Here is a 23502-nt window from a genome sequence, read left to right as displayed (position 1 = left end):
AATGGGTTCCTTGGGAATGAAATACCATCCCATAGCATGAAAAAGGCGTTCTGTTATTACAGCACTGCGTACTGTTCCTCGTCAACAAGTGTCTTCTCCCTCCAGCAGTCCTCGACCCATTTTCCAGATACCAACCGTGGCAGCTTATGCCGTGTAGATAGCTCTGTTCGGACAGCATCTGCAATCTCCCCAACCTGCATTGGGTCTTCTCCCACGAGCACAATGTGCGTCAGCCCGTCTTCTTCCATGCTATCCGTGCATACCCCTCCAGCATACCGCACGTAGTTGGCCAGCTTGCGCGCCAGCCTCTCATCGCCTTCCTCAGCTGCCTTGAAGTAGACGACGCATCGCTGAAAGATCATGCTCCGCATATCATTCAAGCCCCTCCCGCGCTCCTCCATCTCTTCCAGCAATTGGCCCTTGCTGAACTGCTCAACATCCTCGAGCTTTGGCATATCCGCCAGTATGTCCCTGAGCTCGTCCACGGACACGTTGCGCGCGTAGCTGTCGCCGTACTGGTCCGTGTTCTCCTCCGCCGCGGCCTGGAGCTGCTCCGTAGCGTGGAACAGGTGGACCCGCTCAAACGGCAGCGGGAAGCTCCCGTCGCTCTCCTCGAGGCAGTCCCGGATCCACCGTGGCCGTATAATGTCGACGCCGCCGCCCTTGATGAGACTGGCCACCTTGACGACCTTCTTGTCGGCAATGAGGATCATGTTGGTGCCGGGGGCGGCTCGCTGCGATATGATGCCGCCGTTTTCCCTGATGATGGACTCGAGCTGCGTCTTAGTCTTCTTGAAGGGTTTCAGAGATTCGGACATGACGCAGAATTCAAGGCCTTCGAATATCTTGGTCCTCTCGCCCTCGAACTCTGCGGGTGCTGCGTCATCGCCCGCAATGACGAGCTCCCGCTTGACACGCTTTGTGCTGCGCCGTTTTCGATTCTCAATTGTCATGGCTTTCTCCTTCGACTCCTCGTCAATCTTCTTCCGGAGGTCCTGGAACTCTTCCAGCGAAAGAGCGGTGTCCCAAGACCGCTCGAGGCGCAGCCGTCGGAACCGTGGGAATCGGAGGGTGAAGCCGCGGGCGAACTGCTCGCTTGGGCCAACGCTGGCGGCCTTGACGGAGACAACGACGGAGTCTTTGGGACGGATCCAGACGTCCGGTCGTTCATACTGCTTGCTTTCCCCGCCGCCCAACTCGATATATTCAGACGGCGGGTTCTTAGGATCCCATTCAATCCACTTTCCATCTGTGCGATGGCGAATCTCAGCATAGTCATCGGCCTTGAAACCTCCGCCGACCTTGAAGAAGCTGAAGCACTTCTCAGGATTGGCGCCAGCTTGTATATGGTTTTGAGTCACACGCAGGCCGCATAGAAAACTGGACAGCATGCCGCCTCGTCTGCCGGAGCCATAGTAGCCTCCAATGATGACGCAATCGAGCGATTCGCCAAAGTCGTCCATGTACTCTGGTTTCACCTTGAGCCAATCCTCGTTGCGGCTATTCAGACGGTACATGGAGCGCGGGTTCTTCAGCACGAGACCCTCGGATGCGTTGGCGACCACATCTCGCAGAAGGGGCTCGATGGCGTCGGGGCTCGTTGCCACGGTGTAGTTGTGGATTTCGAGGCGGCGATGAACTGGCTTGATAGCCTTTTCGAGGGCGCGGTGACGGTCGCGGAGTGTGTACTGCGTCAGCTGCTTATCGTTGAGATAAAGGATATCAAAGACCCGAAAGAGAGGGCGACGCCCGGCAGAGTCGGAGCTGGACCTGTTGTGCTGCTCAGAGAGGGCAGCCGTCTTGAGCGTCCCAAAGGGGACAATCTTATCCACCTCCATATCCCATTCAATCATCTCTCCGTCAAGAATCAGGTTGCGCACGCCGGAAGCAAAGGCGTTCTTCAGATGCCGCGTCAGGGACGCATTCTCATCCTGAAGACCGTTACCGTATAGATAGGTGTAGTCTTTTGCTTTCCTTGACCAGAAGCAAAATCGGCGTCCACCAGGGTGACTCGGATCTTCGACCATGTGCATCTGCATGCGCTCGCCATCTAGCTTTTCCTCAATCCAGAATTCGGGGTCGTCCTCGGTGGGACGAAGCAGCTCTGTCATCTTCTGGAACGATGCGGACTGCTGGAACTGCGCAAGCTGGGGCTGGAAACACTGCATAAGTGTAATACCAGCCTCCTCTTGCTCGAGTCGGACATCCGGGTCATACAGCTCCCAGCACACCCTCCGCAGGCTTGACGAAACGCTAAACAGAGCCTCGGCATCCGGATGCCACAGGTCGAGGAACGTCCTCTCTGTGGCGCCGACCTTCATCTGCCGCAGGACAATGCGGATGAGCCACATAAGTTCCTCGGCATTCATGCGGTTGTAGAACACTTCGAAGACACGCAGGTTCTCGGCTTCACCTGCCGATGCAGCCAGCTTGTCGAGCTGCTCGTTGACTTCGGCAATAGTCATGTCGCCGGGCTCAGTCCTCATGGGTCTTTTTGAAATGACCTCAAGGCATCGTCCCGCAAAATCACCGGCGAGGCGCGACGCTGTGGTCTGCCCGGGCAGCTTCCAGTGAAGCAAATTGTACCCGTCCTCGGAGTTCTTGTCGATCTTCATAAGTTTCACAAGAAGTTTGCCAATGGCGTTCTCCTTGAGACCATAGACGCCACGGTCACGGTCCTTGTCTGGAAGGATTAGCCGCAGGGCCGGGTAAAAGTCGTTGCCGACCTCTTTGCGCCATCGAGCGATGAACCTCTCGATGATGTGGCGTCGCTGCTCGTGGGGCGAGAGCTTCGTGGCTCCTCGAGGGCCCCTTTTGTGCGCCAGACCGCCTGCGGGCTGTTGCTTGTTCTCATTAAGAGGGTTGAACAGCTCCTTGAACAGGTCGGAAAATGCCAGCGTCTTGGAGTGGTTCCTGGGACGATTGGGGTACCTGAGAGCTGTAAGAAATTATTTCCAGGCCGATGAGAGCAACCGTACGGACTTCTCGTCAAGTTCCTCTCTTGTCATTCCAGTGGACCCATACTGGATCTCATCCTCCTTGATGGCATCGGCGCTGATGGGCGTGGCGTCGCTCATGATGGTGGTGTGAGGCTGTGATCTTCAACAATCACGCCAGTAAAGCTAGATCATCGGGGCAGGATTCGGATTTTGAAAGAGAAAAGATGTCCATGGATGCTTCACATCATTTTTGAAGGCCACTGAATTGCCAACGCGTCGGGTTTAGGTCGTGGTTGGAGTCTCGTGATTCTCAGGGAGCTGAATGTTTGGGTCTATCCACTGTTGGATCCAGTGAGCACCAGGCAGAAGCGCACGAGAATGACGCATCCCTGTTGGCTTCCACAGTGCAGGTGCTGCTGACTCATCCATTCCACAGCATGCTTGCACACCCAAAACTCACTGAAAGTTCTGTCTCATCGCATCCAAACGTCACCATTGATGTTCACGAAAGTCAAGGTGCGACTGAGGCGCATTTTGCAAAGACCTTCGATTCAACTAACACACTATATCTCATGAGTCCTGGCGCATTAACAAAGAACCAGGCGTCTTCATATCAGTCAAAAGTCCGGCACCCATTGCACAACTGCCAGGAAAGCAGCCCAAGGTATGCACAGACTGAATTCATGGAGCCGGTCAAGTGCTTTCCACACAAGACGGGGCGCTGTATTTTAGATATCATGATATTATAGGGCGGATCCGAGGCATCACTGCCCTCGTGCTATACGAGATGGCATAGGAAGGTTATATGTACCAATTAGGTACTTGACTGACCCCGACTTAATCGCCATGGACCAACTTACATGCAGATAAGTTAGCTCAGTGTGAGATGGCCATCGCAGTAGGAGTGACGATATTTATCCCAGGTTAATAATTAATAATACTATACTATCTGAATGAGGTAGTGGATATATGCCATGCCAGGATACAGGGGTATATCCAGAGCTCGCATCAGCTCAAAAAAACAATCTACTCGCTCGCCTTGAACACCTGCTTCCCCTCAAACCACGTCTCCTCCACCTTACCCTGGATCAGCTTCTCAGGCGTCAGCTCCACGTCGCAGACGACGAAATCCGCCTTCAGCCCAGGCTTCAGGCTACCTGTCCACGCGTCGGCAAAGCACGAGTACGCCGATCCCTCGGTGGCGCCGGCCACGGCCTGGCACACGGTGAGGGCAAAGTGCGGGTTCACGACGTCGGCGCACTCGGGCTCGCGGTACGACCGGCGCGTCGTGGCCACGTACATGTTGGGCAGGGGGAAGTGCGGCGCGGTGGGCGCGTCGGAGCCCAGGGCCAGGACGGCGCCGCCGTCGGCGAACTCGCGGTAGGCAAAGGCGCGCGAGCAGCGGTGCTCGCCCAGGAGGCGCGGCCAGGCGCGCAGGATGGCCGGGTCGGCGTGGACGGGCTGGATCGAGGCCGTGATGCCGAGCTTGCCGAGGCGGGCGGCGTCGGTGGCCGAGGCCAGCTCGATGTGCTCGATACGCGGGCGGCGGGACGCGTTGGTGTTGCGCTCGAGCACGTCGATGGCCATGCTGATGGTCTGGTCGCCGATGGCGTGGAGGGCGACCTGCAGGCCGGCGGCGTGGGCGCGGGCGACGACCGGGTGGAGGATCTCCTCGGGCCAGATGGGGCCTGGGTGGATGCCGGTCGAGTAGGGCTCGGTGAGGGAGGCGGTGCAGGCGTCGACGATGCCGTCGCAGATGATCTTGATGCCGATGATGCGGCAGTCGGATGCGCCAAACTGCTTGGACAGGGCGGCTGCGCGGTCGACCTGGGCGAGGACAGCCTCGAGGCCTTCCTCCTTCTTCATGGGCTTCATGAGCCAGTAGGCGGCTATGCGCATACCACCAAGTCCCTCCTCGTTGCGCAGCTCAATCAGGGGCTCCCAGATGGTGTCGTCCATGGCCATGTCAATCATGCCCGTGTAGCCGACCGAGTTGAAGGCCGTGATGGCAGCCCTGATAGCATCCTTTCTCTCCTTCATGGAAGCCACCTGGGCGACAAAGGGCCAGATGATCTCGAACACGGCGCTCTCGTTGAAGACCCCGTTGGGCTTCCCGTCGGCGCCGCGCTGGATGGAGCCGCCGGGAGGATCCGGGGTCGCGCCGTTGGGGTCGATGTCCATGACCTTACAAACCTCGGCCAGGCCAGCGCTGTTGCACCACGTCGAGTGCAGGTCCTTGGTGTCAATGAAGATGGGCCTCGGGTCAAGATCATCGAGCATGCTGGCATCAACGCCGTCTGGGGTCATGGAGTGCATCCATCCACGTCCAAAGATACGCGTCGCCGAAGGATCCGCCTCGGCCGCCTTCTTGATGCGGGAGCGAATTTCCTCCAGAGACTTGCTGCCATCTAGGGCCACCTTGGTGAGAGACTGACCCAGAAGTAACAGGTGCAAATGCCCGTCGATGAAGCTGGGCAGGACCTTCTTGCCGCCCAGGTCCTTGGTCGCGGCGCCGGCCTCCTTGGCTGCCACGACAGGCGCATCTGTCTCGGAGCCGACATACTGGATGGTGCCGTCCTTGACCACCATGCAGTTTGTAAAGGATGGTGTGACAGCGTCATTTCCACCCGGGGGCGATTGGTAGATCTGCCCATTCAACAGGACGAGATGGTTGGTGTCGGCCATGTTGCACAGCCGGTGAGGAGCAAGATGGTGGATTGTGTTGGGCGTATGGAGGGAGGCGTTTGGGGGCGTTTGGAGGCGGTTGTAAATCGCCAGAATTAGTCCCGGAGTCAGAACCTAAAACCAGGGAGGGATGTTAGTAGCTATGTATGGGAAGGGGAAAATGCCTCCTAGCAGAGCCGCCTAACCGGAGGCGTTCACGATGCTTCTTCCCCTCGTTCCCTCGTCTCCATTCCCCATTCCCATTCCCCACCACCGGCCGCAATCGGTGCCCGAGCCTCGGCGCCCAATTGGGCAACTCCCTCATTCCGCGACACCGATCTATTACGAGTACATATACATGGTACGATACTGTTAGTAATAGACTGTTAGTACTAGAATTCTGGGATTGTGGCCCACTAGATCGGGTTTGAAGCTGGTGTCTTGTATTTGGCCAATGGAGCTGAGAGATCTTTAATAAATATACAAGAGTATCCGTATCCGTCCCATACATAGTACAGCCATGAGGAGTTGTCTATCCTCCGTCTTGAGCTCAGCAGTCTACAGCCTAGCTTCCGGCTCACCATCCTTTTTATTCTCCGCATACCTTTCCGGCGCACAGCAATACATGAAAATGCACGCGATCTGGTCCTCCGGCTCAAACATGGAGCCATAAGCAATTTTCCCCCCATCATCATTCCGCCCGCTGCTCATCCAGTCTGCTGTGTACACCAGCACACCGCCGCAGTCGATTGGCTCCCCATCCTCTTGGGCGTAGATCTGGGGGGTCTCCTCGCCGTACACGTGCTCGATGAACGCCCTCATAAGGTCATTCTTGGTCACGCCACCGTCATTCTGCAAGTCGATGCCGTAGTCGACTTCCGGCAGGCAGCAAGGGCAACCCAGCCCGTGTTTGCCGTCGAAGAAACTCACGGTGAAGCGCCTAACCGGAGGCTCGGTGAGGAACTCTGGGATGCTGGTGTCTGATGCGACCGCGTCTTGGACATGGCTGAAAACGTTGTGCCAGTACGTTTGGAAGGTGGACGGGTTTGACGGGTCAAAGGGAGGGCTGGCGGGAAAGGCGTCGCGCGTGGCGTTGTCGATGGCGCCAACAACCCGATCCCACTTCTCAATGATATCGACATCGGGATCCATGATCGGCTGGCTCTCTGCGCGTGCACTATGAACCTTTCTGGAGGTATGGAAGGCGTGCGATTGGAGCCCACGCGACAAATGTCGGGGGGTTTGAGGTTTAATACCCAAAGACTAGCTAGTGTTTAGTTTTGTTGGTCTGAATTCGATGCAGTGACAGGGACTCGCCGTTTGACTCACCAGTGGTCTCACATATGGCCGACGATGCGCAGCCGCAATGTACGCTCGAGGGATTGCCACGATGCCGGTGAGCGGCGATTGTGCCCAGGCTTCTCTGTACCTCCTGTACCTTATCCCACGGAAATGGATTGTCAATGCATTCATGCTGGCGGTCACGAGCTGTTAAGAAGGTATACGGGGAAGAGCGAGGAAATCAAATCTCTTGAGGAGGAAAAGGTGAGGCCTACCTGCGCATGTCTGAGGCACCAACCCTGTAACAAACAATATGGCGCGGTGTTTACAACTACATGTACCTAGTGTGCCTTGGGTGTTGACTTGCTTCATAAATTATACGTAAATACCTACTCGTACCTGCTAATAATATCTATACCTACAAAAGCACCTAGTTAGACAGGCACAAGGTCCCTTACTTCCCTCAGCTTCAAAGCCTCGATTTCGCAGATATCGAATAGCATGGTTGGTCCTTTCTAAGGCTGCAAACCACATCCACGGGATGGAAGTGACTGACACCTGCCTGAGAAACAGCGATGCTGCATAACTCGGCAACCAAACTTGACAACACCCAGTAACCTCTCCATCTGTGCCTGGTGCGCTTCGCCGGGACAAGAACAAAACACATATTCCATACACCACATATCAAGTATTGTCTGTAACCGCCTATATATCTCCCGATATGTCGACCGTCGTCCATGACATAGACATTATACGGCCTAGCTATGCCTACTACCAACTCGAGTTCTTCGTCACCCCGACTAAACCCACCGATGCGGACGAGAACTCCGACCTGGAAAGAGACGAGGCGAGCTGCCACAAACTACCACAGACTGCCTACAAGAACATGGAGGTGGGAGCCAAAATCGTTAATACCATCGCTGGAATTATCGCCGACTCCAACTTAAACGGGGAGCCCCTAGGCGCTGTCATGGAGGAGCCCCTCAATGGGCAAGAGAGCCGTATCAGTGAGCCAAGCATCAATACCAACACCAAGAATATGGGTCCTCATAAGACATTCACAATCGGATGGGCTACCAAGAACAAGTTGAACACCAGTTCGCCGACCGAGTAGTGCTGGTTCTCGACCAAACTGCGCACCCCGATTCTGTCTCGCCTGACCCAAGAAGAATGGGCCATGGGTAGACACCACCCGATCCATACCATCATGTTATCGCTCCCGTCCAGAATCCGCATGTACGTCAATTCGATAAGCATGATTTCCGTCCTCGTCGGGCCTCTGAATGGTAAGTTTGAGAGCTGCTACGGGACTATCGAGCACATGAGGCGTATAGTTGCGGCCACCTGGCTCCTCGAGGATTGCCTCATCCAACACATCATCCCACCAGAGTACACATCGAATTTCATCAGTCGCTACTCCAATCTTGCAATGGCACCAATAGAAACTATCAAAGACCTTGCGCCTGAATACAAGGTGCACCTGCGACTACCTCTGCTTGAGAAGGGTTTCTTGCGTCGCCTCAAGAACCTGTGGAAGGCAATGGATCTGCCTGAGTTGAGAAAACTCTTCCACTCAAAAGACTGCAAAAAATGCCTCGGCCTCAGCTTCGAGAAAAGAATCGGCGACACCAACGTGTTGGCCATGCTGCGCTACGCGCCCTGGCACCCGCACCGGCCATCGTACGACCTGTCGTCGCACTGGCTGCGTCTGGGGCTTGCCATCTTTGACCTCGCACACACCGAGGCTACCTTCTTCTAGGACATTATGGAGCAGCTCGGGCGGATGGCATCCGGAGACCGCGCACACCTGAGCGGGGAGGAAAAGTTCCGCATCTCCATGCACTTGCTCGGCCTTGACCAGTTGGTTGAATCATGGCTGGAAGTCGCCAAGGAGTACAGAGACGGGGGGGCTTTGAGTTGGGCACTGCTGGACAAATTCCCGTTCTTGCCTCCACACGAGCCCGACGACTTCGCTCCAGAGAGTCCAGGACAGGCCACCGACTTCTCTCTCTCGACTTTTGAACAGTTCATCAATTTTGCTCCAGAGACGGCTCTGGACTGGACGCAGCTTGACTCATTCCCGCACTGGCAATCAACAGAGTCCGCCGACTATAACACGGAGAGTTCAGCACAGGCCGCGGACTTCGCTCTAGAGAGCGCCACGGACTGGTGGCAGCTTGACCAATATCAGAACTTGCAATCAATAGAGCCCGCTGATTCTAACACGGAGAGTTCAGCACAGGCCGCCGACTTTGCTCTAGAGGGTGCCGTGGACTGGTTGCAGCTTGACCAATACCCATATGCGCAACCAACAGACTCTGCTGACCCTAATACAAAGAGTTCAGAAGACACAGTCAACTGTAGTCCAAAGATGTGGGGATATTGGCCGTGAGCTCTGTCGAGAAGTTGTTTTGTTCTGGCAGGAATATCCTAACTAGCAAGGAAGCACGACCAAACTGATATTGCGCCAAAGGCGACAGGGCTTTCTAGAGACACTATAGTAGTTAGTAGTCGTTAGTGCCAATGCTAGAGTTGGTAATTGTCATCTCACAAGAGCATCCACTCTCATGTTCGTGATATCGTAGAGTGAGCGCGGTCACAGCTAGGCTTCCCAAGCCGTCTTGGGGAGGACCTTAATTAAATTGGCACATCAATGGGATTCTATCCAGCAGTAAAGTCTACGACCCAAAAAATAACTCCGCACACCAACAGAGTACACAAACGCTCCCGCTGGGGTATTGGCACATCACAGTACAGACACACAAGGACACCAACCGACAACTCCTCCGCTCTATTAGCCACCTCTGTTTTGGATCTGGGCGCTCCGCTTCTTCTTCTTTTTCTTCTTCTTCCTGCGGATGGAGCCAATGTGCTTCCTCTGGATGATGCGCACGATCCAAGCATAGATCATGCCGCGCATCAGGATGAGCATGGTGGCCAGGGCGGTTGGGACGGCGCATGCCCAGCTGTTGATAAGGGTCAGCCTAAATACCATTACTGCAGATGATACCATATTCAGGATTATCATTATTGGAACAACTCACAAGTACCAGATGCCGTGCTTGATCTCGGGAAAGCCGCTCTCAGGGAAATTCTGGCCGAAGAAACCGGTGATAAAGGTCAGCGGCAAGAAGATGATGGTGACGGCGGTGAGCTGCTTCATGCTCTCGTTCTGGGTGGCCGAGATGGTGTTGAAGATGAGGTTGATGAGGTTCTCGGACGACTGCTTGAGCTGCTTGAGGCTCTCGGTCGTGATGATGCAGTGGTCCAGCACGTCGCCGAGGTACGTGTGCGTCATGGGCGTGACGATGACGCCCGTGGCCGGGTTCTGCAGCTCCTCCATGGCGCGGTCCTGGCTCAGGTACGTCTTGTGGTCGCGCAGCACGCTGACCAGGTTGTCGATGGGGCTGAGAAAGCTTAGCATCTTGTTGATCTCGCTGATGCAGATGTACAGGCTGCGGCTCTGGTTCATGGAGGGGGAGGTCAGCACGTCGAGCTCCAGGTCGCCGATGATGTCGGTGTACACGGCTGTGATGGGGATGGCCAGGTCGATGGTCGCGTCGATGATGGCCTGGACGAGCATGGAGCCGTCGTACGACTCGCGGAGCGTGGTGCCAGGCGTGCTGAGGCGATGGAAAATGGGGCGCTCGACGTCCCCCGCCGAGACCTCGAAGAACGAGATGACGGTGTTGTCCGCGGTGAGGAATATCGAGACCTGCTCGGCCGAGATGGCCATCTTATATGGCGCAAGGGACGAGTGGCGCTCCATGAACTCGGTGCGGGCGCCGTTGCCCGATGAGTGGTACCGCTGGAGAGTGCGCAGCATAGACGTCCCGTTGAGAGCCGTCCCGTTGGGGAACATGCGCGACGCGCCGCCTACAGTGCCCATCATGTCCTTCTCCAAGTCGTCCAAGCTGTTGTCCATGGCGTGGTGCTCCTCCCGCCTGCTGCGCCAGAAATCCCTGAAGGACTCGCGCAGCACAGACAGGGACCGTCGGCCCTCGTGGGCGCTGCTGCTGCTGGAGCTAGAGGAGCCATCATCCTCATCGACGAGGTGGACGAGCTTCTGCAAGGTCATGACAATGTAGGCGTGGTTGGGGTACCAGTCGGCCTTTGTGCGGTTCCGGATGTTCATGACGTCCTCGAGCGCCAGCTTGTGCAGGCCCTTCTTGGTGCCGACGGCCTGAATGACGTCCCAGCTGAGCCCGTTGATGTTGATCCAACGGCACCTGACCCAGTCGTCCTTGGGTTGCTCGATGAATTCGATAAAGCCCTGGTTGTCGAAGTGGTGCTTCTCGACGTGGTTGTGGGAGAAGTCAACGACGGTGATCTCGCAGGAGGCGCTCAAGGTAGGCATGGAGGCGTGGCCGCCGTCCGGGAGCTTGGGGTCGTAGCCGGGCTCTGAGCCGGGCTGCCACCCGGGGCGCTCGTGGTAAGCGGCATCAAGCTCGTCGAAGTCTTCGACGGTGCGGAACGTGGCAGCGCGCTGGCGGTTGGGGCTTCGCACCGAGGTGCTGTTGGTGTTGCGGCGGCGCAGGAAGGTCGGGGAGACGGCAACGGGGGGTAGGTCGGGGACGATCGAGTCGGAGTGGGAGAGACGCTGCTGCTGCTGCTGAGGAGAGGTGTTTAGAGGAGGCATGTTGCCCGTGTCGACGCTAAGATTGCTGGTGTTGCTCGCGTTTGCGCCTGAGGACGATGTTGCGGTGGTCGCCGCTTCGCCCGTTGCAGAGCGCTCGTCACTAGCCATTGTGGCGACTGGCGTAGCCGATGGCCACAGCTCATAGGTAAGAGCTAAATAGTGCTATCAGCCCATCATATTATATGCATGGTATCCGTATTTGGAGGTGGGTTGTCCTTGAATAGGGATGATGCTGATGGTGAGGTCATTGAGATGGGGCACTTCTGCGACAGCCTTCCTCCCTCTGGTGGAGAGCGTATCGAGTCCGTGCAGATGGCACTTTGGCATGCAGTTAAGCTTTTTATTTGGCACGTTTACAAGAATAACATCATCTCACTTTTAGTGCCTCAGAGCGAAAGTAATTGAGCCTTCAGAGAGTCGAATTGAGTTTTTGCAATATCTCCACTTAAGGTTTTCCCAGAGACCAGAGCTTCAAATCGCTTTGAGATTTGTCGGGCTTCAGCCATATTATGTAGTTCGTTAATCTTAGCAATCCGACTTCGGAATTCCCCCATTTTGACTTCGACACCCACGGCATCCACTCAATTATCTCGGCTTCAGGTGCCAAGTCGAGCCGTGGACTTTGAAGGAAAAGGAGAATCCTCATAGCGCTCCCACCAGGTCAAAGACCTGTTTCCCGCCACCACTACACTCTCCCGACTCGAGCCTATCCTCCCCAGCAACCAGGCAAACTTGTCCATTGCCCGACGCCGGCTCCAGGATCATCTGATCGGATCCGTCAAAGGGATAGAGCTGCGCATTGTCCGTCTCGCCATCTACGAAGAATGTCAGCGCTGGTATTCTCCAAAGGAGAGATGATGGTAGTACTCACCTCCTGCAGCCCTCCCACCACATGAGAACATAGTCACCGTATCACCATCCTTCCTCCTCCCATCAAAGCTCAGACACCCCTTCATCAACACACTCACAACTAGCGCCCGACCGAGCTTCCCGTCATTGTGCCTTCCCGCCGTCACAATATCGAATTTCTGGCCGGCCTCGTCCGCCGCGCACTCAGCCATGGCCACGGGGATCAAGTTCTGCCGGAAGTCTCCCGCCGTGGGGTCCACTGACAGACAGCGACCGTCCGAGGAGCGCACGTGAACGCCCTGCAGATCACGCGTGGCTCCGTCGTCGAATTCGTGAGCTTCGGCGGCCGCTGAGGGATCCAGCCTGCCCCCGGCGCGGGACACGGGCAACGCTGATGTGGGGTTCGCCGTCGGTCCAGCGCCGGCCGGGGATGTCAAGCCCGGAGTGCTAAGGGGAGGCGAAATTGTCATAGTAGTAGCAGTCGCTGTGGGGCGAGAGCCCCTCGTACACGATGTAGCACCGGTCGATGAGGTGAGCTGGTCATCATCACTGCCGCCTCCTCCTCCCTCTCCGCCTGTAGCAGCATCCCCAAGGACGAATCTCTGCTCCGGTGCGTCCGCATCGCATCTCACAATATCCACAGCGTCGCCGCTCCCTATCAGACAGAATCCGGCACCATTCTTCGGCGACAGCCTGAGGTTCCCCACCGGCCCATCAGTTGCGAAGAGCTGCGAGTCAGAAACCTCGCCGCTGCCATCGGCTCTGCCACCGCATGAGAAGAGGTGGATTTGGGACCCCGGGTCGCGACGCGGGTCGGCACTGAAGCATGCCTGCGTCAGCGTGCTCACAATCAGGACGAAGCCCTCCTGGTCGTTGTGCTTGCCCGACGTGATAATGTCCCAGCCTTGCCCGTCGGTCGTGCCGCAGCCAGCCGTCTGGATGGGCGTCAGGTTGGCGCGAAAATCCCCTGATTCGAGGTCGACAAAGAGGCATTTGCCCTCAGATGTCTTGATCTGAATGTCTGAGAAGGCCCGTGTGGCCGTGTCATCACGCTGGTGGGCTTCGTCGAATGCGTCCTGGTCGATCTTCCCGTGTCTGTGACGGTTATGACGGTTATGGCGGACGACGATGGGGTTGGCGAGAGTGAGCGCAGCCGCGCAAAGCAAGACCATCGATCTGAATGGCATGGTTCCTTTCTGATTTATGGATCAAACTGGAAGATATAGAAAAGGAGCGTCAAGAAGTAATGATGAACCTCTGACCAGCAGAGTCTTCGCTAGTGTGGCGGAAACGACAGTATCTGTGTGGAGATGAGGATTTCACAAAAGCATAGCCGGGAGCCTCATCATTGCCAACCTTATATTTACTTCGGGGGCAGCAGTTTGTAGCAGCGCTCATTCTCGTGCTTTATCCTAATGCAGAAGCTCCATTGCCCAGCATATCACAGGTTTCACAAGCGCTTCACGGCGTGTTCGTGCCGGCGTCTTCTTGGCCCTTGTCGCCCTAATGACGCTCTCCGACTTCAGCCAAGAAAAGCAGGACGTCGGGTTGCTCGCAAAATGCGTGGTGATCGGCCATACCACTCATACCACCAAAAGTCTCCGACTTACCCTGTCTCACCATTTCGTTTGAAAACATGTCAAGGCTGGGCGCAGAACTGGGAGCGATTGGCTCGGCGGGAGGCGGCGGCCACGATGCGACCTAGGCCTCCGATCGCTGGGCCGCCCAAGCAAACGCAGAAAAAGCTCCCCAAAGACGCCCAATAGTTTCAAGCTGGTACGCGCGCGTGTCAACAACTATGATTTGATGATGGTTCAAATTTCTTAACGGGATATAGAAAATCAAAATGCTTGTGGGGATGGCCACCCATCTGACATACACCGCGTGTAAGTGAAACGCCAAGGTACGACCAGACCAATTTGCTCTCCGACTGCGAAACCAGAGTAACCTGGACCAATAATCTGGGGTATCAGTTATTCACATATCCTTTGGCTGGGGAGAAGACCATTTGGCTCACCATATAGAAGAGAAGCACCCGTGCAGAATTGTCCCTACCACGTACACGCTCTCAGCGACAGCTTCCAAGCCGAGTCCTGTCGTGCACTATTGAATTCTACACTTGTTGATACTCAGATGACACTTTCTTCATCGACGAAACGGCCAGGCAGGATTTATCCAGGCCGGGCAGAACTCCACCAGCTGGCAGGATGTGCCGCTCCCCTCGATCCTCGTGTTCTGCCAACTAGGCACGCACTCAGCTGGCAGCTCAAAGGGTAGCTCGCTCTTCGCGTTGCCTTGCCAGGCCTCGGGCTGGTGTATCCGATGGAGCTGCTCAATAATTCGGTGGCAGCAGTCTCCAGTGAAGAGTGGTCCGTAGCAGCCGCAGCAGTTAAAGAACAGGACATATTGGCACATGTCGCCTGGCCGTCGACGGTGATGATGAGAGGTCTCATCTTGATCGCTGGGTGAGCTCAGTGGGACGATGGTTTTTTTTCCCCAAGAACGTCCATTGGTAAGGTTACGTCCTAGAGTTACTCGCCCGGTAGCATGCTTGGTGGAGGACGGGAGGGTTGAAGCAGTTTGTACATCCTCGACCCGGCCGACGTCTGACAAGTCGTGCCAATACCACCATCATACCACCATGAAGGCACCAAGCCTAAGAATAGCGTACCAGCTGCGAAAGGCTGGGTAACAACTCCACGTGCCGGGCCGATTGACTTGCCAAAAAAACAAGACCGGCTTAATATAAACAAAAATCCATCGACAATCCCAATTTGATCTTAGGCGTGTGTGCTTGGAAAGTAGTTAGGATGGGTGGGCGGTTTGCGGATGGCCCGTGTTGAAGGACCCAGCAAAGCATATGTGCTTTTCTGCTGCCCCGAGACAGAAGATTAGCGGCAATGGCATGCCCTATTAGCCATCGGCCAGCTTGGAGCCTGCAAGACATACGGCTACCTATCCATCAACCCTGTGGCACAAGAGTCGCACCGGTCACAGAAATTGAGGGTGTTGGAGCCAGTGCAGGCGGATGGTCGGGCCTCTGGTATGCGGACGCGGTCCATCCGCCGCTCAGGCCGCCCTTGGAAAATGCCATGTGATGCAAATGGGTGGGCGGCATCGGGCACGAGAGTTGATGGCGTCGCGGAGTTGAGCTGATGGCGCAGGCACCAAAGTCAAATGACCCTGAACACAGTGAGAAGCAGGGCGGGGACCCTGGCAACCGATCGCCACATTGGCACATCCCCCCCCCCCACTGTGACTCCCCCACAGCCAAGAGGGTCCACCTTCGCCCGCCCTAATAAATCCACAGGAGCTCCAACTCCAAGTCCCCATCGTCATCTCCGCTCCAGCTCCAGCTCCAGTTCCCCTCACGCTTCAGCTCCATCTCATCGCATCCGACATCGTCGCTTGCCTCGCCATCCCCGCCTCGTGCCTGGGGCCACCGCCCTTGCTGCACAGCGAACCGCAACCATGGTGAGCCCAACTCCTTGTCGCATTGCAATCCCCAGACGCCTTATCTGCATCCCATACTGACACAATGTACGACACAGGCGTCCGAACACAGCCCTCTCCTTCCCAACGGGGACCAAAGCACCAGCGACGGCCCCCTCAGAAAATCTTCCAAGCGCTCCTCTCGAATCCGCGAAATCATCCTCTTCACATGGGCCCTAGTCGTCACGGCCGCCCTCATCGTCCTCGCCGTCTGGGCACAGCACCGCCACCAGACCAAGCCCCGCCATAACTCCTCCTCCAAACGTAATCTTGTATTCATGGTCTCGGATGGCATGGGCCCTGCGTCTCTCTCCCTGACACGTAGCTTCCGCCAGCACGTTGACGGCCTCCCCATTGACGACACCCTCGCCCTAGACCGCCACTTCTGGGGGACCAGCCGTACCCGCTCCAGCAACTCCCTCGTCACCGACAGCGCTGCCGGCGCCACCGCATTCTCGTGCGCCAAGAAGAGCTACAACGGTGCCATCTCGGTGACACCCGACTACGAGCCATGCGGGACCGTCCTGGAGGCTGCCAAGAGGGCCGGGTACACGACTGGCCTGACCGTCACGACCGACATTACCGATGCGACCCCCGCATGCTTTGCCAGCCATGTCATGTTCAGGGCCATGCAGGACGATATCGCCCTCCATGAGGTTGGAGATGGTGTTCTTGGCCGCTCAGTCGACCTCCTCCTCGGTGGAGGCCGGTGCCATTTCCTTCCCAACACCACCAAGGGGAGCTGCCGCCAAGACGATCTCGATGTAACCAAGCTGGCCCAGGAAAAGTACGGCTGGACCTACACCGACAACCGCGCCGGCTTTGATGCACTCGACGGTGGAAACAAGGTCGAGCTGCCGTTCATGGGTCTTTTTGCACCCGCTGACATCCCTTTCGAGCTCGACCGCCGTAACATGAACGACATCTACCCCAGCCTCAGCGAGATGGCGGCGACGTCTCTCAGAGCCCTTGAGATTGCCACCGCCGACAGCGAGCAGGGTTTCTTTCTCATGATTGAGGGCAGCCGCATCGACCACGCCGGCCATATCAACGACCCGGCCGCCCAGGTCCGTGAGGTCATCGAGTACGACAAGGCCTTCAAGGCCGTCCTTGACTTCATCGAACAGTCCGACACTGAAACTGTCCTCGTCGCCACCAGTGACCATGAGACAGGCGGCCTCTCCGTTGCTCTTCAGGAGCCTGGCCACTACCCTGTCTACAACTGGTATCCCCAGGCCCTCGCCAACGCCTCCGCGTCGTGCGAGTTTCTCTCGAGCAAGCTCGCCGCGCACGTCTCCTCCACCGACGTCGGATCCGAAGCAGACCTGAAGTCGTGGATCAACAACAAGCTCATCATCCCCGGCCTTGGTGTCTCCGACGCTTCTGACGAGGAACTCACTGCTCTCGCCAAGCACCCCGACGATGCCACCAACATCCTTGCCGCCATCATCTCTCTGCGCGCACACGTTGGCTGGAGCACGCATGGCCACTCGGCTGTTGATGTCAACATCTACAGCTCCGGCGGTCCCGGTGCCGAGGCCATCCGAGGCAATGTCGAGAACACGGACGTGGGTCGCTTCCTCAGGGAGTACTTGTCCGTCGACGTCGATGAGATCACCAAGGAGCTCAAGGACAAGATGGACCTGGGTGGTGCCCAGGTTATGACGGACCTAGCTGTGGAGGAGTATGATCATTACATGACCCCTGCCAAGGTTTATTGATTCCAAACTTGTTGCTTTCTTGCTATCTGTCTACGCATCTCAGCCTCTGCGTACGGTGTTTGGGAGTACTGGATTTTGTTAGTACACGGGGAGATATACCAGCTATACGACAGCCACCCTGGACCACATACACTGTGCGTGGGAATACATTAGCACGTCTAAGAGTAGATATAAGAACAATTGAGATTTGAATGTTCTATCCGAGTTGAACGCCAATCCTGCCTTTCCGAAGTGCCTATTTGAGGCTTAATGCTGAACGCCATGTCCCCGTAATTTTCAATTTCCAAGCCCCAAGATAAAAACCAAGGCATCCTTGCTTGCTACTGCAGAGCAGCGTCCACATTGTACCGAACATATAACCGATCCAAAAAGTGCGAGTGCCGGATCCCGTTCGGCCTCGCCGTCGCAAATATGTCAATCGCATCCTGGACACCGACCCCACACCGCTCTACCAGGTAGCACACGATAAAGTACCCCGTGCGGTTGAATCCATAGTGACAGTGCACGCCAATGAGCTTCTTTTCGCCGCCGTCGGCCGCGCCGCCCTCCTCGGCCTGCCGGCTCCGCAGGTCGTCGATGAGCCGGATAAAGGCCTCGACCTCGTGGGCCGGCGGCGGGATCTTGGAGACGGTGGGGAACTTGTGGTACTGGATCCCCGCGCGCTCGAGACCCCGCGGGTCGTAGACGGGCTGGTCCTTGGAGATGTCGACGACGTGGCCGATGACGGCGCCCCAGTGGGCGACGAACTCCCTGGGGCAGTGGACGTCGTCGGCCTCGCGGAGCGTCTTCATGGCGCGGAAGATGGGACCCTCGGCGGGGCCGATGACCTCGGAGACGGGGTTGACCGACTTCCACTTGTTGAGGTTCTTGACGTCCCACTTGCCCTCCTTGGAGAGGTACTGCAGCTGCCATGCCAGGGAGAGCCGCCCCGTGACGTGCGTGGCGAGGAAGTCGGATATCAGGCCGGCCATGGCGCGCACGGAGCGTGGCGTGTACAGCACGGCGTGCGTCGCCGGGGCGGGCATGACGATGGACTGGACGACCTTGTTCGGGACGCGGGGCTGGGGGGGTATATCTGCCAGTGTCTCCTGCGGTGTGGTCGGCTGGTCGAATGTGTCCTCAGATTCTGTGCTGCGCGGCTCGGGTATCTTTTTGCCACGCGCAAAAGACTCGTCCGTGATGTCGTGGATACTCTGTGGTAGGTGGGCGCTGGGGCTCCTCGAGTCGCTGACAGGCGATGCGGACGCGACGCCCAGCGCCTCGTTGCCCGCAGATAGCTCCGTCTCTGCGCCGCTCTCGCCCTTGGTCAAAAGTTCGACAATCCTTTCTGTTTCTGCCGGAGGCGTCAACTTGTCATTCTCGGCCGCGATGAGGTACACGGGGACGTCAACACCTGACCAGACAGTCAAGTTCGACAAGCCGCCCTCGGGTTTCCCGTCCTTGTACACCGGCAGCGCGCCGTAAAACATCCTCCGCCACACGGGCGTCCGGCTCTGCTTGTTGTATCGGTACTGCAGCAGCTTCAGCTCCGTCTCGGCATCCTCCCCCACGAACCGGTTGACGCTTGGGCTTTCGGGCCCGCCCATACCGTCCCACGTGCGCCATAGATCAAACAGCCAGCCCGGCACCCACATGAGCCGCCGCGCCCACGCCGCCACGTGCTCATTCACCGGCCCAGCGACCGGGCAGATGCCGACGACGGCAACGACGTACTTGGCCAGGGGAGTTGTGTGGGGTACCTTCGCATTGGCCAGCCATGCGCTGTACGCCGTCCCCATGCTGTGCCCTATCAGAACCACAGTCTGCTCCGCCTCCATGTCGCGGTAGTCCTCTATGATGGTCTCGAGCAGCTCCCCCAGCGCCTCGGGTGTGTATGCTTCCCATGACGTCGGCGCAAACTTGGACCGGCCGCCGCCAGGATAGTCCATGGACAGGCAGGGCCCCAGATCAACCAGGCTGTTCAGCAGCGGGTGGAACTGGGCTACCGAGCCGCCGAGGCCTGGGATGAATACCAGGAGGGGCAGGGGCCCATTGGACCGGTAGAGTTCGTCGGCTTTGGCATGCTGTCGGAAGAAGACTCTGATCTCCGGGTACTCGAAGCGGCTGGTCTTGTACGACTTGAACTCGGAGTGGTTCTTCAGGAGCGGAGGGTCCGTGAGGTGGGGGTCGAAGGAGAGGGGATCCATGCGAGCTACCAGGCTCGTTCCCTCGGAGAGCGTCGGGGGGTGACGGCCGCCGATGAGTCGTCGTGAGGTCGAGGTGGAGGTTGGTGCACGAAAGGCTGCTTGTTGCGCTGGCCCAGCCATAGAGCCTTGTAGCCGCAGCCTCGTTGGAATGCGCGTGTTCTAGTCACGTGCGTGTTAGTCAACGGACCTGCGGATAGTCTAATTTTATCTCTTTCTTCTTCGCAATTTTATTACTCTCTATGATACGAAGCCATAACTTGCCCTATGGCAAGGAATTCTAGTATGTCTGATTTTTATAGAAATTAGAAGGGGTTAAAAAGAATAGGGACGCTGAGTTAGGGATAAGACTGCTATGCACAAGGACACGAACATGGGACCCACAACAAGGTCGTTGTTGAGGGGCCACAGAAGTGGGGCCCATAGAGGTCTGCCTGTGACAAAGGAAGTACTAGTTATATGTAAGTGGTTGAAGCCATCAACACCACAACGCCCAGGTCGAGTGGGTGCGCTACGTCCTCTACACGACCCCCAGCTATCTTCCCACCGGTACCATCACCGTCCCACACACTGTAAGAAAGTTGAGGAGGAATACTCCTACAGAGATCATCTCGGCGACTCCTGCCCGGCCTTAATGTACTCTGCTGCTGCTGATGGCTGGTGGGACGCTAGCCGAATCGCCCAGACGCCTTATCGTGTACGTACTCCGTCACACTCTTTCCAACCTAACTAATCTACTACCAGGCTCCTCCAATCTCCGTGAAGCTCCTAGAGGGCGCGTACAAGCACGCCAGCGACGCTCCATGGCACAATTGCAACAAGTACCGCATAGAGTTGAGTTTGGTGACATGGCCGCCAAAGGTCGTCATATCACTGCTACCATCTCTTCTTGCCCCAGTAACACTGCTATGTCCCTTATCACAGTTAATTATTGCGGCCGGAGTGTGTCTATGGACCAAACGCTTCATTCATTCGGCTTAGCATATAGAATTAAAAAAATATTGATTGCATCGAAGGGGTCACAATCTATATAATCGTTGTCGCGATTTCTTTCCTATCCCACCATCGAAGTTCTGCAGCTGTTGTCAAGTCATCCATGCCGGTCCATCCAGTCTCCCCCTCCATCGAACCCAAGGAATCGATCAGAGGCAGAATAAACTCCAACAGTTCGGGAGCCTCAGTCGCACGTCTCTTCGCCAACTCTGAGATGGCCACACCCTCGTTGTCTTTCGTATCTGGTGTTAGAAGTTGTAGCTTCGCTGCCGCCAGCACCTGCAGCGTCGGTGCCCTCGCAACTCGGAGGGCCGTGTGAACTAGTGTGGATCCATCTTTGGCCGGTATCATGTAGTCTGCGTAACAGTCGAGGAGTAGACCTACCGCGCCATCTCTGTTATCGTGAACGGACGCGTGGACCGCAGTAAAGCCACTGGTGTTCTCGACAATGTTAAGGCTCGCACCTCGGTCAAGGAGACACTTGACACACGGCGGGGATTTAGCCGCGAAGAACAGTGGGGTCTGGTTTGTGAGGTCCGCATCATCAATTCTAGCCCCAGCATCTAGTAGAAGCGTCATGCATAGGTCATCTGCTGTCCGCATGAGAGGCGTCATGCTACGATTGTCAGAGATATTTGGGTCTGCACCGGCCTTCAGTAGATGCTCGATGGCAGAAGCATCATTCATGTCTGCTGCCCAAGATAGCGGGGTCATGCCCATTGCATCACGGGCATTGACATCGACGGCTGGGTCAATCTCCATCAATGTCGAAAGCATCGACACCGTGAGTGGTCTCCCCATACCAAACAAAATTTTGTGTACGGGAGAGAAGTTTCTGGAATTGATGTAATCATGGTCGGCGTTGTCGGGGAAAAGGATTTGGAGTTCGACCGGCCGAGACGCCCTCCTCGAAAGAACAAGGCGATATGCGTGATCAATTGGTTTTCTAGGAGTAATATAAGCAGCTACTCCAACTCGCAACTTTTCCAGCAGCGGAGGAGCCACGTACACATTCTTGACGTCTCCAGCATGGATATCGGCACCAGATTGTATCAGAAACCGAGAAGTATCGACTAAGTCGCGAAAAATAGCGAGCTATGCAGGTTAGCAAGCTGTATCTCCACGAGAATCAAGTGAGTTTTTATCTACCTGGAGCGGAGTACGCCCAGCACTGTCCGTGTCGTGTGGACTAGCCTTGCGTTGCATGAAGAGCTCCTTGAGACCAGCAATGTTACCATTTGCGGCGAACACAAAGACATCTGCGTTGGCAGGGAGCACCGAGGAGAATCGAAGAGAGAATTGGGGTGTTGTCGCTTTGGCCAGGCACATGTAAGCCAATACCCTTCTGGCACAGACCCAGCTTGGGAAGATGTAGCTTAATATCGCCACCGACTTCTGTTCCCTGCGGCAGGCCGGGTCGGTACATCGCGCTGTGAGCTGCGGAAAGTTGGAGTACCCGGCGAACAAAGAACCCAGAAGGCTCTGACTCGGGGCGAAGAATTTCAGTGAGTGGCAAGGGCAGCTGCAAGGCGGTTTGCAGTTGGACTGCCTCAGAGGCCCTCCTCTAATCTGCATCATGGGCAGCGAGGGGCTCGGTTCGAGGCCAAGCGCCTTCTCAGGGTCACCAGGCACATGGCTCATATCTGTATTGGAGGACGGCATTCTCTCTAAAATGTTGGCGAGAAGTGTCTGGTGGTCATTAACCACAGTGGTGAGCTGTTGGTGCTCTTGTTGCCTCTGCTGGTGAAAGATTTTGTTGTCGGTTTGGATTTGATCTATTTGCTGGATGCTCTGAGACACATTGATCCTGGCAATGTCAGCAGTCCTCCTCTCCTCCTCCCCATAACCTATGCACCTCAACTCTGGGCGACAGGCGGGGGTTACTTGTTGTCTTACCCTGTGACGACCGTCAGAAGGGCGCTGAAGGATGTCCTTTGGCGACTGAGATTGTCCTCCAGGCTTTTGATTCTTTCTCGATGCCGCAGCCAACGAAGGCGGGCCAAAGTCGGATTCGCGGCGCCGTCTACATACTCGAGGAGCGTCCGCAACTCAGCAAGCTCCGACAAGGCGCTGTCGGATGTGTTGCACAATCGCTGCACGGGGAAAATGGCGGTGGGCTGATTGGAAATGGCTTCCTTGGCCTGGCAGAAAAAATTATGCAAGTCGAAGATTCCACTCTCCAATGAACCAATTTCGCGGAAGCTTGTAGCAAGGTACTTGAGCTTTGACACCGTCTTCGCAGTGGCGGCTGCCGCCCCAATAACGGTGAGCACGCTGGCTGTTAATGATAGAGGATCCATTGCAGACTGATGTACGGATAATCTGTACGGAGTATTTGGTGCGGTGCTATCCGTACTCGGTGTGGGCAACAGGGGAACGGATGCGCGGGTTAGGACAGCATACATGTACTGACGCGGTGAACATTTCACAGCATAGTTGTGCAGCGCGAGAAGTAGATTATAATACCTCCGAGACTTATTCTTGGGCAGGTATGGATGCAATGCTACTCCGTACAATGTGTGCTGGGCGAACCTGACGCACCTTGCCAACCAACACCTCACAATTATTGTTATTATCAGCCACCAATCACCACCAATGGGGGATCTCCTATCTCGTGGATGGCCACCTTCATCATCCGCTTAGGGAACCTATGCATTTATTCCCCTCCGCCCCTCAGTCTCCGTCCCCCCTTCTTCAGATTGCATATTCGCCAAGGTCGCCAAACGGCGCAACGAGTCTAA

General features: G+C 56.3%; 10 protein-coding genes across 10 annotated transcripts; 3 read left to right on the top strand and 7 right to left on the bottom strand.

Moving 5' to 3' along the window:
* Positions 1 to 56: 56 nt before the first annotated feature.
* On the bottom strand, positions 57 to 3077 carry LIG4 (uncharacterized protein; the record flags this gene model as incomplete). Its single annotated transcript, XM_083197202.1, has 2 exons — positions 57 to 2913; positions 2974 to 3077. The coding sequence occupies 2 exons, from the start codon at positions 3075 to 3077 to the stop codon at positions 57 to 59; spliced, it is 2961 nt and encodes a 986-aa protein (XP_083046670.1).
* An 888-nt stretch (positions 3078 to 3965) lies between these two features.
* Positions 3966 to 5624, bottom strand: ACO1O0_007834 (amidohydrolase 3; the record flags this gene model as incomplete). The annotated part of the gene is made up of 1 exon (XM_083197201.1): positions 3966 to 5624. One exon carries the CDS (start codon positions 5622 to 5624, stop codon positions 3966 to 3968), a length of 1659 nt encoding a protein of 552 aa, XP_083046669.1.
* Positions 5625 to 6161: 537 nt separating this feature from the next.
* Positions 6162 to 6755, bottom strand: ACO1O0_007833 (uncharacterized protein; the record flags this gene model as incomplete). Its single annotated transcript, XM_083197200.1, has 1 exon — positions 6162 to 6755. The coding sequence occupies one exon, from the start codon at positions 6753 to 6755 to the stop codon at positions 6162 to 6164; it is 594 nt and encodes a 197-aa protein (XP_083046668.1).
* An 850-nt stretch (positions 6756 to 7605) lies between these two features.
* Positions 7606 to 7998, top strand: ACO1O0_007832 (uncharacterized protein; the record flags this gene model as incomplete). Its single annotated transcript, XM_083197199.1, has 1 exon — positions 7606 to 7998. One exon carries the CDS (start codon positions 7606 to 7608, stop codon positions 7996 to 7998), a length of 393 nt encoding a protein of 130 aa, XP_083046667.1.
* A 120-nt stretch (positions 7999 to 8118) lies between these two features.
* Positions 8119 to 8643, top strand: ACO1O0_007831 (uncharacterized protein; the record flags this gene model as incomplete). Its single annotated transcript, XM_083197198.1, has 2 exons — positions 8119 to 8170; positions 8219 to 8643. The coding sequence occupies 2 exons, from the start codon at positions 8119 to 8121 to the stop codon at positions 8641 to 8643; spliced, it is 477 nt and encodes a 158-aa protein (XP_083046666.1).
* A 1035-nt stretch (positions 8644 to 9678) lies between these two features.
* On the bottom strand, positions 9679 to 11631 carry ACO1O0_007830 (uncharacterized protein; the record flags this gene model as incomplete). Its single annotated transcript, XM_083197197.1, has 2 exons — positions 9679 to 9850; positions 9929 to 11631. 2 exons carry the CDS (start codon positions 11629 to 11631, stop codon positions 9679 to 9681), a joined length of 1875 nt encoding a protein of 624 aa, XP_083046665.1.
* Positions 11632 to 12165: 534 nt separating this feature from the next.
* Positions 12166 to 13559, bottom strand: ACO1O0_007829 (RICIN domain-containing protein; the record flags this gene model as incomplete). The annotated part of the gene is made up of 2 exons (XM_083197196.1): positions 12166 to 12338; positions 12395 to 13559. The coding sequence occupies 2 exons, from the start codon at positions 13557 to 13559 to the stop codon at positions 12166 to 12168; spliced, it is 1338 nt and encodes a 445-aa protein (XP_083046664.1).
* Positions 13560 to 15843: 2284 nt separating this feature from the next.
* Positions 15844 to 17585, top strand: PHO8 (alkaline phosphatase; the record flags this gene model as incomplete). The annotated part of the gene is made up of 2 exons (XM_083197195.1): positions 15844 to 15846; positions 15924 to 17585. The coding sequence occupies 2 exons, from the start codon at positions 15844 to 15846 to the stop codon at positions 17583 to 17585; spliced, it is 1665 nt and encodes a 554-aa protein (XP_083046663.1).
* A 320-nt stretch (positions 17586 to 17905) lies between these two features.
* On the bottom strand, positions 17906 to 19771 carry ACO1O0_007827 (triacylglycerol lipase; the record flags this gene model as incomplete). Its single annotated transcript, XM_083197194.1, has 1 exon — positions 17906 to 19771. One exon carries the CDS (start codon positions 19769 to 19771, stop codon positions 17906 to 17908), a length of 1866 nt encoding a protein of 621 aa, XP_083046662.1.
* A 1023-nt stretch (positions 19772 to 20794) lies between these two features.
* ACO1O0_007826 (ankyrin repeat domain-containing protein) lies at positions 20795 to 22402 on the bottom strand (the record flags this gene model as incomplete). Its single annotated transcript, XM_083197193.1, has 4 exons — positions 20795 to 20841; positions 20899 to 21707; positions 21771 to 21856; positions 21911 to 22402. The coding sequence occupies 4 exons, from the start codon at positions 22400 to 22402 to the stop codon at positions 20795 to 20797; spliced, it is 1434 nt and encodes a 477-aa protein (XP_083046661.1).
* Positions 22403 to 23502: the final 1100 nt, after the last annotated feature.

This window comes from Amphichorda felina (genome assembly GCF_050947745.1).
Source record: "Amphichorda felina strain 45539 chromosome Unknown scaffold_8, whole genome shotgun sequence".
Lineage (NCBI taxonomy): Eukaryota > Fungi > Ascomycota > Sordariomycetes > Hypocreales > Bionectriaceae > Amphichorda > Amphichorda felina.
The sequence above is the reverse complement of the archived record's forward strand: the minus strand, read 5'-3'. Positions and strand labels throughout refer to the sequence as shown.